Here is a 13,290-nt window from a genome sequence, read left to right as displayed (position 1 = left end):
TTAGGCTGGTGTCTCTAGTAAGCCAGAGAGTTGGGGGAGAAGAGGAGGGTGCTTGATATCTAGCCAAACACCCCTACTTTTTTCCCCAACAACACAGATCTTGAAAAAGCCACTGCCCCCTGAGCCAACAGCAGCACCTGTCTCTGCGAGTGAGCTGAAAAAGGTTGTAGCCCTTTATGATTACATGCCAATGAATGCAAATGATCTGCAGCTACGAAAGGGTGACGAGTATTTTATCCTGGAGGAGAGCAACTTACCCTGGTGGAGAGCGCGGGATAAAAATGGGTGAGTCCACTCCAGCTCTTCTGGAACTTTCTGCCCACCCTCTCCACACATGTGCAGAAGCATGCAGCGTAATTCCTCTACTCAGTATCCCAATCAGCAATTGTTGTTCCCACCCCAAAGGGAATATGCTGTCCCGCCAAATACTTCCCAGAGAGCTCTACTCGTGGCCACATCTCTGAGCCTGTAGGGTCTGGCCCATATGTTGTCATGCACATATAATCAGTGCCACATGTGCAGAAGCTACACACTTCACTGGCCTAGCCATGCATCAGTGACATGGTCTTCTTTGAGGGAGGGGCGTGGCTTGTAGATCTCCATTTGAGATTGGTTCTGAGCTCAGAGATGCGGGCCTATGAATCTGTCTCCACCCCCAAGGATGAGAAGTGCTGGATGATCTAACAAATTGTCTCCTCTACAGACAGGAAGGCTACATCCCTAGTAACTATGTCACCGAAGCAGAAGACTCCATAGAAATGTATGAGTGAGTATGCTTATGTGCCCGGCACACAGTCTTCCCAGAGGAACCGAAGATAGGGTATACATGTTTATACTTTCAATACATTTATTTCAAGATATTTACTAAAGTCAGTGCCAACGGGGTCAAATGATGCCACCACCCTAAGTTAGCAGCTCTGTCTTATCCTCACGCCAAACACCCTTTGCTTATGAGAGCTGGAGAGGTCACCATGCCCTCCCCCCCAAATCCAGAAGAGCCACTCAAAGAAAAGGATTTGACAACTGGATAGGAAACATTTACAAGGGTGAAAATGTCAAACTTCTGTCACTGTCCTTTCTCCCTAATTGTGGAAATGGATTGTCCTTGGGTGCCCTTTCCCTGATCCTGTCCCAGCACCCCTCTGCCACCTGCCTTTTGTCCTCTACTCTTCATTTCCAACCAGGCTCTGGGAAAGGGATGCAGGGTGCTATGCACACGATAGGTACTCAATAAGGAATTGAGTGAACTGACTGAACCACTGGCATAGATGAACTGTGGAAGGCGCTCTGACCTCTAAGCTGCTAACACCATGGCCTAAGAGCCACTGAAGCATTCTCCCTTTACAGGTGGTATTCCAAACACATGACCCGGAGTCAAGCTGAGCAACTGCTAAAGCAAGAGGTAAGGGTGTGACCACAGGCAAACGGCATTCTCCTTGCACAAGCGAGGGCTTGCTGCTCTCTGTCACCTCAAGGCAAGGAGGTGTCAAGACTGCCATTTTATGGAAGGGCAGTAAAATTAGGGCTTCAATTTTTCTCTCAAGTTTGGGCAGGCGGAATGCAGGTGTGAGTGCCACTTCCTCCTTAAAGTCGGCTTCTTTTTCATCGTTTCAGGGGAAAGAAGGAGGTTTCATTGTCAGAGACTCCAGCAAAGCTGGAAAATACACTGTGTCTGTGTTTGCTAAATCAACAGGGTGAGTGTTACTGTTTCAAGGCCCTGGGGACAACGGAAAGAGGTATTTTCATGGTGGGCCCCTCCTACTGTCTCTGCCCCTTAACACTCAAAATTCATCTCACTTTACTTCTTGGGTCCTGCTAACCCTTGTTCCCAAGTCACTGACTCAGCCTCCACTTCTTCAGGGACCCTCAAGGGGTGATCCGCCATTACGTTGTCTGCTCCACACCTCAGAGCCAGTATTACCTGGCAGAGAAGCACCTTTTCAGCACCATCCCTGAGCTCATCAACTACCATCAGCATAACTCTGCCGGTGAGTATCAGGGGCACCAGAGAAAAAGGATGTGACAAGAACCAGGAGAGGCAATTTGGGACAAGGCGGTGAGGGGAAGAAAAAGCCTCATAGGGCAGGGCAAATTTGGTGAAAGAAAACCCCAATGATGCTAGGGCGAGATCAAGTAAAGAGGCGGTCAAAGGCCCACTTTATAGCCAGTAGGGAGTGACTTCTTATCGGGTGACTGATGCTCAGTGCTCAGGAAAGACATAGAAGATCCTGGTAATTAACAAATGAGCAAGTACTCGTTGAGGTCCTACTGTAAACACAGCAATTTTCTTGGTACTGGAGGAGAACACAGTGAAATTATCAGTCAAGGTCCTTGCCCTCAAAGAACATACAGGTTGGACAATACCCGAAGACAGTGTCTAAGTAGGGTGGACATTTGAAAACCTGGAGATTGGTGAGGGCATGAAGACATGGGATAAGCTTCACTCAGAAGACTTGCTGCTATCTGCTACCGCCACGCAAGGCAGTCTCAAGGCCGTCATTTTAGGGGGTCCCAATGACACTTTGCAGTGTCAGAAGCAGAAGTTGGATGTGAGCTAAGCCTGGGTTGGGAGGTGGGGATATATTTAGTTGGGGAGTGTATTTCAATGAGTATTTTCCGTCTTTTTTTTCCTTCTGAAAATTCTTTTGTGAGAGGAGAAGCTTCCGGAAACATTGGGGTTCGTGGAGATCCCCTGGGATTCAAACTGTATCGGAAAGATGACTGTCGGAAGTGTCCGGCTTTACGTGAGGCTGTGAGCAGCAGCCCTCCTCCTACGCTGCGCCAGCAGCATGACCCTCTCCTCCGTATGTTTCAGGGCTCATATCTAGGCTCAAATATCCAGTGTCTCAACAAAACAAGAATGCACCTTCCACTGCGGGCCTGGGCTACGGTAACTGCTTATTTCTCTAGGGTAGGATGGATGGGCCAGTGACAAGGACCACTTTGGCAGACCCAACTAGACCTTGAAGTACACTGTTCCGCACCAGCCGCCTCGAGGAAGATGAAGTCAGGGCCAAACCAGTTACTTAGTACTTTCTCTCCCTCTGGTGGCTCCTACTGGGACTGCAAACACACGGATTCATAAAGGGATTATTTTTTAATTGTGTGATTAAAAAAGACATAATCATGAAGGGATTTTAAGAGGTTGTCTAGTTTCTCCTTTCTTTATGGCTGCCTGGAACCTAAAATGCCAATTCCTCCAACCAGTAACCACCCCGTCCCTGAGGTTTACCCGAGCAAAGATAGATTAGTACTCCTGAGCATTTCCCTTTTACCGTTTGCCTTTTTCTACCCCCAGTAGGGATTCTTATCTATTGTAGGAATTACACATACACGATTCCCCAAAAAATCATATCAAGGCTTTGTTGTTATAGGATCATGGGAAATCGATCCAAAGGACCTGACCTTCTTGAAGGAGCTGGGGACTGGACAGTTTGGGGTAGTGAAGTATGGGAAATGGAGAGGCCAGTATGACGTGGCCATCAAGATGATCAAAGAAGGCTCCATGTCCGAGGATGAGTTCATTGAAGAAGCCAAAGTCATGATGTGAGTTACAGCCCAAACTCAACCCTCAACCCAGTTGCTGGAGTCTAGGAATTACCAGGACAGTTTCCACTGTGGCTTAAGGTGACTTAGAGTGAGAGAGATTTGGGACCAGGGCCTGAGGTCAGTCTTTGATTGGCGGGAGTACTAACTGCTAAGGTAACCATTTCTCTGCCTCAGATATTGGTGGATAACAGTGTTGGTCTTGGGTGTGTACTACCTCAGTAGCATTTGGGGATAAACATGAAAAATGAGACTTTCAAAGGGAAGACGGATTCTGACTAGCCTTAGTGTTCAGTCGGCCCTGAGCTTATTTTCTGTTCTGTTTGGGCTCCGTATCCCTGCCCGCCCTCACATATTAGGCACTTTTGGGGTTCAGGGTGGGAAGGAGGAAGCTCAACTTGTTATCATGGGCCCTTATCTGATGCTCTACTTCCAGACCAACCCCTTTCCTCTCCAGCCCCTTTCTCATTAGTATGGAGAGCCAGAGAGGGAGGACTGGTTTGTTGCCTCTCCCGTAGGAATCTTTCCCATGAGAAGCTGGTACAGTTGTACGGCGTCTGCACCAAACAGCGCCCCATCTTCATCATCACCGAGTACATGGCCAATGGCTGCCTCCTGAACTACCTGAGGGAAATGCGCAACCGCTTCCAGACTCAGCAGCTGCTGGAGATGTGCAAGGATGTCTGCGAAGCCATGGAATACCTGGAGTCAAAGCAATTCCTTCACCGGGACCTGGTAGGACCTCAGAAGGATTGGCCTGAGACCAAGGACTGAGGGGGTAGAAGCAACAGCGGAAGAAAGATAGATCACACCTGGATGAGGAGGGTGGCCGGGACCATCGTTTCAGTTTTATCCAGAAAACACTGAGAGTTAGGTGAGCCCGTGCCCCAGTGGTCAGCCAGTCGAGGATCTCCAGCCTCAACACTACAAGTCGCGCCATGATGGAAGCTGGAGCCGTGACCCATGCCCAGCCCCCTACGGCAACAAGGAAATATGGTGGGGTCCCCCACCCAGGACAGAAGGGCAACCCCGCTTCCCAATGGGGCTGCTCCTGGCACAGAGTCATCACTTGGTTACATCAGAGTCATATCCTGGGGGTCTGGGGTAACATTCGTTGTTGTTGTTGTTTTTCAATGTTATATATTAGCTAGCAAACACTGAAAAACACATCTGAAAAAACTGAATTTCCAGCCTCTCTTGACAGTCTTGGCCACCCTGAAACATCAGGCTCATTCTCACAGGCCACGCTAACAGTCCCCTGGAGCTGGGGAGCAGCTCACCTCCTTCGGACCAAAGGGCGTGCTCTGCATTTTCCTGTAATCTACCCACCCCACTTCCGTCTATCAGTTCGGCTGCCTGGCCTCTAGAGGCCTCGGAGTTTTGTGCCCCTGTCTATGGCAGCCAGGCCAAGGCTCAAACTGTCTTAGCCCCACTGGCAGGAAAGCAAACACAACAAAACAAAACACACTTGCCCTGGGTTCTCCCTCATTCTCTCAGCAATTCAGTAGAGGACGGGGTGTAAGGGAATCGTCGGTGTGAATGAAATCATTCTGCATGCCCTCCGATGCTTTACTTCTGTCTATACATCAGGTCGCTTTAGATGTAGTGGAAATGCATCCGAGTTTCTCAGTGGCATCACCTGACTCCTGCTGGGTGGGAAAGTGTCTCTTGAGTTCAAAGAGATGAGGCTTCCCTGGCTTCATTCCCCTGGTGGGCAGAAGCTTGGTGCCTTTAACCTGTGTGCTGGGGACAGAGTCTCACTGGTAACTGTTGTATTACAGGCGGCTCGAAACTGTTTGGTAAATGATCAAGGAGTTGTTAAAGTATCTGACTTCGGCCTCTCCAGGTGGGTGTGCCTTTTTCATCTTTCCCTCTAAAAGTAAAAATAGCACAGTACAAACATGAGGCAGCATTATTGGTTTGAATCCTCTCCCTTTCTGTTTTCCCCCTCATTCTAGTCTTTTCCACTCTCTTTCTATCCTTTTTCTTTCTCTGAATTCTTCCTCCTTTTGTTTTGTTGTAATATCCCTCTCCTTGCCTTTCTCCCTCCGCCTTTTTAAAGCTAAGATTCCCCAATACCTTATCTTGATCTGTTAATCCTGTTGTCTTTGCCCCCCCCCCCATGCCTCCTTCTTTCCTCATCAGTCTAATTCCCACTGGCAAGGGCGGCATAGAAGGAAGGATAAAACAGAGAGGGGGACAGAGAAGAGGAGGGGAGTACCTAATAGATCTTATTTCACGTCATCTTTGCCGTAACCATATCGTCAATGAGGAAAGCTAAATCAGATATGAAAACAGGAATACACTAAAAGTAACGTTTGTAAAAGACACTGGAGGGCCTGCAAGCATGTATTTCCTCGTCACCTGCAACTGTGCCAAGAAAATGTAAATAAATGTCAAGCTCTCCAAAATCGTAACAGTAACAAGTCCTGACCCCTCGGCAGGTATGTCCTGGATGATGAATATACAAGCTCAGTAGGCTCCAAGTTTCCAGTCCGGTGGTCTCCACCCGAAGTCCTTATGTATAGCAAGTTCAGCAGCAAATCTGACATCTGGGCTTTTGGTAAGTGGAGGGAATTATACAGATTATACAGCTCAAAGGAAGAGGAATGCAATGGGGAAATTGATACTTTGCAACCTGCACAGAGAGATTATGATGTGTTGTTTTCCTTCCCCTAACCCTTAGGAAGTGCTTGCTATTGTCAGGCACCACAGGGGTTCCTGAGGATAAAAAGAGTAACCTAGACATGATCCCTGCCTTCTTGGAACTTACAGTATATTGAGAGGAACAAACAATTTGTTCAGTATTCCACAGCTTCTGAATACTGATTATGTACCAAGGGACGCTGCCAGACCCTCTAATTACAAAGACAAATAAGAGGCTGTCTCACTCCAGAGGAGCTAATTGTCCAGTCCAACCCTGACTACCCTCCAGCATGGTCAGTACGAGAGCAGAAGTTCGGACAAAAATGTAAAATTCACAGAGTGGGGAATCAGCTGAAATCTAGTATTTGAGGTTGATCTAGGAAGACAAGGAGCCCAACTACCCAAAGAGACTGCAGATCGACTTACTGCATTTTTTTCATTTCCTAGGGGTTTTGATGTGGGAGATTTACTCTCTGGGGAAGATGCCATATGAAAGATTTACTAACAGTGAAACCGCTGAGCACATTGCCCAAGGCCTACGTCTCTATAGACCTCATCTAGCTTCAGAGAGGGTATATACCATCATGTACAGCTGCTGGCATGAGGTAAGTGTTTTGGGGGGACCTCTCAAATTATTTCCTTGAGCCTCCTTTCCCATTTAGCCAGCCAGGCCCCCAGGCTCCACTCTCCCCAGCCGTGTGGCAGCTGGGCACACACTGATAGCCACACACATCCTGGGCCCCACCTGTACCCCAGTCCTTTCATGGCCGGAGACTTTCCCAGGCTCATCTAGTTCCCACTAGAGTATCCTCAGCAGACCACATTACCAACTCAGCTTCAGGGGGAGGGGATGCTGTGGGGCCATGTCGCCTAGCATAAGCAGGCAGCTAGAGGCATTTGGCCAAATGTATGGACACTTCAAAAGAAAAGCCATTAAAATGTATGTTCATTCCTTTGGAAGTCATTAGTCCTTTCTTCTATTAGACTAACTAACTGCCAATCTTTTTTGGCTGTGATCCTAACTGGAATTCAAAAAAAAAAACCAACCAAACAAACAAAAACCCTCCTGAAAGGGAACTAAAATAGGTCGTGGTCATTTTTTTTTTTTTTAATGGGGTGCATCGTGGGGTATGTGGGTAGATGTGGTATTTTGAAAACAGGGAGCCTGTCCCACTATTACTAAAATGTTTTATTGCTCTCACCGTGGGTTCTTTCAGAGGTGCTTTCTCCACTTTTCGGTAGGTCCTTGGCAACCTTAATTTGGCAACCGAAATCTCTAGTACAAAATGAATGCTGCAGTACTAGAAACAGGGCAGGACGGTGTCCAACAAGCACATATGTGAATCTGGAGCCCTGTTGGGGGGCTGAAAAGTGGGGACTTGGATCAGAGCATGGCTCCTTTCCCTTCAACAAATAACTGAGGTCACAGAGGAAGTGTGGAGAAAGGGACAACCATTTCCCTTCTCTCGTCTGTGCCATGCAGGATTAAGGGGGACTGACTGTGCTCCCTCCCAACTAGGACATCCTCACTCCGCTAGTTTAACTATTTCAGACAGGCCCTTTCTCCACAGCCCATTTAAAATAATACTCTTGAAACTGGGTGCATATCAGAATCCCTGGGGAACTCTTAAAACTGCAAATGACTGGGCCTTATCCTCAGAGATTCCAATTAGGTATGTCTGAAGCAGAACCCAGAAATGTCCTTTTAAACTTCCCAGGAAATTCTGATACTCAGCTAGGTTTAAGAACCACTGATTCAAAGGAACAAGAAATTGATGATTTTATTTTAAAGATTTTATTTATTTGAGAGAGAGAGAGAACAAGCAGCAGGGAGGGGCAGAGGGAAAGACAGAGAGAGAGAGAGAGAAGCAGACTTCCCACTGAGCAGGAAGACTGATGTGGGGCTCAAGCCCAGGACCCTGGGATCATGACCTGAGCTGAAGGCAGGCTCTTAACCAACTGAACCACCCAGGTGTCCTCTGGCTTGTTATATTTTTAAATCTAAACTCCCTCTGGAGATTTGTTACCATAAATAAATACAAAGTTCTTGCTTGACTTCCTTGTATCTGTTATCCCTAATGTTCATTCATAAACTCATGGGCAGGGGCCTGAGGGATAGTCTTGGTCCAGTTTTCACAGTATGTTTAGTAAAACCTTAGGGGTTTATGGATCATGGCTGTCACAAAGGGCCTTAGTCTAGGGGCCAGACAGTGGTAATAAAATGTCCCAGGTGCTCGGGATCCCTGTTCAGTGATGCAGCCCATGGTCTTGAGATGTTAATTCCTCTGTAAAACTTTGGCTACAGTATGATAAAACAGTGTTTGAAAGTTTACAAGATTTCAGTTCTGGCAGACATTTACGCTTGTTTAGTTAGCCATTTTTCATTTGAGGATCCAAAATAATGATGTACTGGTGTACAAGTCTGTAATGAATTCGCCCTCAGTTTTTAATCAGTGTTTGCCAGTTTAATTTGCAAATTCTCCTCATCACATTAATAACCTGGGTTACTAAAGATGAAAAGTGAACAAGGACTTCATGGAGCACTTCAATTTCTTTTCCTTTTTCTTTCTTTCTTGTGTGTGTGTGTGTAATTGACAGGGTATGCTACAGGGCATATAGTATATACTTAATAAACATTTCTGCTTACTCATTGCATTTCCCTTGAATTCTGGATTCTAGCCCACTGTAACATCCTGCTTTTTCTTTGGTTTTAGAAAGCAGAGGAACGTCCCACTTTCAAAATTCTTCTGAGCAACATCCTAGATGTCATGGATGAAGAATCCTGAGCTCACCAATAAGCTTCTTGGTTCCACTTCTCTTCTCCACAAGCCCCAATTTCACTTCTTCAGAGGAATTCCCAGGCTTACAGGCCCTGGAGCCTTGTGCTCTCAATGAGTACACAAAGGCCCCTCTCTACATCTAGGAATGACTCTCTTCTTTGATTCTCTGAGATAGTACCTTCTGAGCAAAAACCAAGGAATTATTGTGCCTGGTATTGTCCTCAGAGAGACAATTTTCCAGGAGTATTAAGACAGACTGAATTTGGGATGGAAAGTTTGGGGGAGGGAGGGGTGTAAATAGCCTGACAAGGGGTCCAACAGCTCTTTGGGTAGGCATTAGAGCTTGGGGGGAGGGAGGCAGAATTTGGCAAGAATAAAATGGTGTCATAAAAATGGGAGGGGAGGGTGTTTTGATCAAATAAAATTACTGGAAAGCATGAAGTTTTCTTGCTATCTCGATTAATCATGCAACCTCCCTGGAGCGCCCTATCTCAGTGTTCCAGAAAACTGTTGTGTGGCATTGGTTTGGCATATTCCTACTTTGAGAACTCAAGATCCTCAGCAATTTAACCCCTCTGGCTCTTGGAAAATTCTGGCTCTGAGTCAGAGACAAACTCACAAGCAAAGCACCAGTGCCTGGCACACAGCGGGCATGTAATATTACCGGAATGAATCTGAAAGTTGGGGACAAATTCTACCGGAGCCTCTTTCTCCTCCATCAGGAGGCAAAACACCCTCAAAGAAAACTGGATGGCTAAGGGACGGGCCAAGCAGTCTGGGCCAAGAAAGCACCAGCACCGCAGCAGGAAAAGCGCGGGCCAATTTGGAAGTGGGCAGGGGCGGGGCTGTTGGGCCGGCCGGAAACCGGCCACGTGGTGTTAAGTAACTTCCTTTTTTACTTTTTTCCCTTTCTTTTGGGAATAACGTCTTGTCAGCGCCGCAGCACTGGGCTGCAAGCCCCGAGGCCTCAGGGCTCACGTGGGGCGCTGCTGCGGGGTCGCGGGCGGGAGCGGGGCGCACCGGCGGCGGGGTGGAGCGGCGGGGGAGGGCGGGGGCAGGGTGGGGGTGCGGAGTGGGGGGGCGGGGCCGCGCCCGGGGCCGCACGCCGGCGCAGTGCGCTCACAGGGCGGGCCCAGAGACGGCAGGTTGTGGTTCCGGTTCCGTGGCGGAGACACGTGAAGGTCGGTGAGTTGGTGCGGAGTTCGTCTCGGCACGCGTGGCGGCGCTGGGATGGATTCCTCCTCGTCTTCGTCCGCGGCGGGTTTGGGCTCGGTGGACCCACAGCTGCAACATTTCATCGAGGTGGAGACTCAGAAGCAACGCTTCCAGCAACTGGTGCACCAGATGACGGAACTTTGTTGGGTAAGGAGCCTGGGGCTGGGACCTGGCCACTGTACCTGCCTCCCCCCCTGCCCTTGCCCGGCGGGACTCCCCAGGACGTCCGGGATTCGGGGAGGGGGAGGACCGGTTAGCATCCCCTTGGTTTCTTCAGGTTTCTCAGATCAAGCCGGAAGGTAGAAAAGGTGACTCCGCTTCTCGGGGGACTCTCACCCCAGACCTTGGCTTTGTTGGTGCCGAGGACTTGGGATCACAGCGGACTTTTGCACCTGTCCCAAGCAGCACTTTAGGCACCTGAGGTTGAAGCTGCCTAGTGCTGGTCACCAAGACTGATGAGAGCCACCAATACTGAGATTTTTTTTTTTTTTTTTTTTGAGCCCCGATTCCCAGGGAGTGAGTCTCCTGTTCCTGGACTTCTCAGGGTTTACCTGGATTACCCAGTTGCTATTGCCCGTGAGAAATGAGTGGCTCTAGCCCACTAACTGTAAAAGTGGCGTAATCTCCCCCCCCACACACACACTTGCTTTCTTGTTGGATTGTTGTGTAATACCAAGCTCTTTCGGGTTTGAAGGTTGAGGAATTGAGTATGCTCTGTGAGGGGACTTTGGCAAAAGGGCGGAAGCATTTGCAGCTGGGGATCAAAGTGTTCTCCGGCTGCCAAGGACAGCATAACCGCCATGCCTTGTGAAAGAAAAAAAACCCTCAGGATTTAGAGGCTAAGGATAATTTTCCTTGGAAGTGGAGAGTCTGAGGCTTGTGTACACAGCAGAGAATAACGAACAAAATTCATTTGAACCACTTACTTGAACTATATACAGTCATCAGTTCCGTAGTCCCTTTCACATAAACCTATGGTATTGCTGGACTCTGACCCTAACAGATGCTTACCTATGTACTCCTTGGTGCTCTGATTCTTTAAAAAAAATAAAATAAAATCTGTGATTCTTTGGCCAGAAGCGAGTGTGGTTAAGGACTCCTTTAAGAATCTGTAAGCCGTGGGCCCTTTAGGAAAATTCATACAGTTCTCCATTCATCTTGAGAGTATTCAAGAACTTCTGGCTTAAGTAATAGAATCCTGGGTAATAAATTCCTTTTTTTCTTTGGTAGGTTTTAGGGTGTCACGCGATTTATTCTTTCACCCTTTTTTCCCTGCAGTTACTCTAAAGGCATTTAATGGTGGCAACATTGTGGAGTTGTAACCAGATTCAGTGAAAGGTTACTCCACTTGTATTTTGCTCCCCCTCCCCCCCCCTTTTTTTTTTAAAGATTTTATTTATTTATTTGACAGAGAGAGCTAGAGAGGGAACACAAGCAGGGGGAGTGGAAGAGGGAGAAGCGGGCTCCCCGCTCGGCTCGATCCCAGGACCCTGGGATCATGACCTGAGCGGAAGGCAGACGCTTAACGACTGAGCCACCCAGGTGCCCCCCCGCCCTTTTTTTTGCTCTGTAATAGCTCCACCATTTTCTGTTCCAGTAACTTGGGGCAAAATATCTCTGCCACGGTTTCCCTCTTTGTAAAATGAGGATTAATGATAGTGTCTGTTTTGTAGGGTTGTTGTGAGAATTTAATGTAACTGCTTGCCACATGCCAAATGTGAAATAGTAACATATCAGATACTGTTTTTAGGTGAAGTTTTTCCTATAAATAACAAGAAGTTAGCTTTCCCTCCCTCCCCCCACCCCGAATTTTTTCTCAAGTTCTCTTTGTGTTTCTGTATCTTGTCCTGAGCAGGAGAAGTGCATGGACAAGCCTGGGCCAAAGTTGGACAGTCGGGCTGAGGCCTGTTTTGTGAACTGTGTTGAGCGCTTCATTGATACAAGCCAATTCATCTTGAATCGACTGGAACAGACCCAGAAATCCAAGCCAGTTTTCTCAGAAAGCCTTTCTGACTGATCTCAGCATTACCTCTTTGGAAAAGGAAGGTAGTTCAAGAATGAAGAGCGGTTGATGGGATAGTTGAAGAAGAAAAGGCTATGGGGGAATTGGCTCCCACCTTTGTCACTCTTGGGACATCCTGTCATCTGAGAATGAACAAAGACCAATTTTGTGTGTGTGTGTGTGGAGGGGGGTGGGTTTTGAGGGTCACATGTGTACTTGATTGTGTTTTTTTAATGCTAATCTTGTGAAAACAATTGACAGATGAATGGAAAACTCTACTAGATGCATATTACTGTATGTGGGACTGTGCTTTCTCAAAGTCCCATTAACTGCTCCCTATAATTTTGATAGTGGAACTGCTTTCTATAATTTGATTGTGGGACCACACAAATCTGTCATTTGTGTGGATTCATTTCAGATTTCTGGGGAGATTGGATATACATCTTTGTGTCTCTCAGAAAGGGAAGCAGTGGGAGAAGAGTAATTTGGTACTTAACTATAGGCCTCCTTAACTAGTGTTTTGACTATCAGTGCTGGAAAAAAATCTGTGGTCAGCTTTCTAGATTCTCTCCCTCCCTTATGCTGTGATTTTCTTTAATGTATAAGGTATGGTCTTGAGGTAGCACAGGTAGCCTGAGTGTCTAGAGGCCTTTAGTTACAAAGGAATCTAGTCAGTGAGCATAATTCTCATTACCAAACTGCCATGAGGAAGAAGCTTACTTACCCTGTATATCAGGGTCCGAAAAATTCAAAGATGTGCCTAAATAGGTTATAAAGATTTAGGCCAGGCAAAAACTAACAGCAGTTTCAGGTAGAGGTGCATGCCTAATGTTAATCAGTGTAGACTCCATTTATTGCATTCTTTTGATCACTGAAATAAAGGCTTCTACAAAATTCAACTCTGATTCAGAAGGCTTTCTATTCTGGTTATCACCTGCACCCTGGAGAGATTTGGTGTAGGCTGGTTCCAAGACTGAAGTGTAGCCTGTCTGGGTACTTGATCTATGCAGGGAACAGCACGGTATTGCAGGGATGTCTTGTCTGACCTTTTTGTGAGAAAGGAGAACCTTGAGATGAGATGGGGAGGGAAGGGAGTCAGTG

General features: G+C 47.3%; 2 protein-coding genes across 7 annotated transcripts in view; both read left to right on the top strand.

Moving 5' to 3' along the window:
* The window catches only part of BTK (Bruton tyrosine kinase), a 32,073-nt gene extending 22,664 nt beyond the window's left edge, over positions 1-9,409 (top strand). For 3 of the 6 annotated variants that reach the window (XM_064574348.1, XM_064574347.1, XM_045880530.3), the window contains 12 exons: positions 98-285; positions 704-766; positions 1,348-1,402; positions 1,615-1,694; positions 1,861-1,988; positions 2,816-2,890; positions 3,375-3,546; positions 4,065-4,281; positions 5,328-5,392; positions 5,991-6,109; positions 6,640-6,797; positions 8,907-9,409. In XM_064574348.1, coding sequence (XP_064430418.1) covers positions 98-285; positions 704-766; positions 1,348-1,402; positions 1,615-1,694; positions 1,861-1,988; positions 2,816-2,890; positions 3,375-3,546; positions 4,065-4,281; positions 5,328-5,392; positions 5,991-6,109; positions 6,640-6,797; positions 8,907-8,978 — 1,392 coding nt within the window. In that variant the 3' untranslated portion in view covers positions 8,979-9,409. The other 3 variants (XR_010406214.1, XR_010406215.1, XM_064574350.1) reach the window with 3 other exon arrangements.
* A 671-nt stretch (positions 9,410-10,080) lies between these two features.
* TIMM8A (translocase of inner mitochondrial membrane 8A) lies at positions 10,081-13,088 on the top strand. The gene is made up of 2 exons (XM_045880522.3): positions 10,081-10,334; positions 12,043-13,088. Exons 1-2 carry the CDS (start codon positions 10,203-10,205, stop codon positions 12,202-12,204), a joined length of 294 nt encoding a protein of 97 aa, XP_045736478.1. The 5' UTR covers positions 10,081-10,202; the 3' UTR covers positions 12,205-13,088.
* Positions 13,089-13,290: the final 202 nt, after the last annotated feature.

This window comes from Mirounga angustirostris, unplaced genomic scaffold, assembly GCF_029215605.1.
Source record: "Mirounga angustirostris isolate CCGP_5_RB_7025 unplaced genomic scaffold, mMirAng1.0.hap1 SCAF_11, whole genome shotgun sequence".
Taxonomy (NCBI): domain Eukaryota; kingdom Metazoa; phylum Chordata; class Mammalia; order Carnivora; family Phocidae; genus Mirounga; species Mirounga angustirostris.
The sequence above is the reverse complement of the archived record's forward strand: the minus strand, read 5'-3'. Positions and strand labels throughout refer to the sequence as shown.

What these genes read in the sequence shown, in the direction of transcription:
- TIMM8A (XM_045880522.3), top strand. Translation starts at nt 10,203, where the DNA reads ATGGATTCCTCCTCGTCTTCGTCCGCGGCGGGTTTGGGCTCGGTGGAC. An exon ending in AGATGACGGAACTTTGTTGG is followed by an intron (nt 10,335 to 12,042) that starts GTAAGGAGCCTG and finishes TGTCCTGAGCAG; the next exon opens with GAGAAGTGCATGGACAAGCC.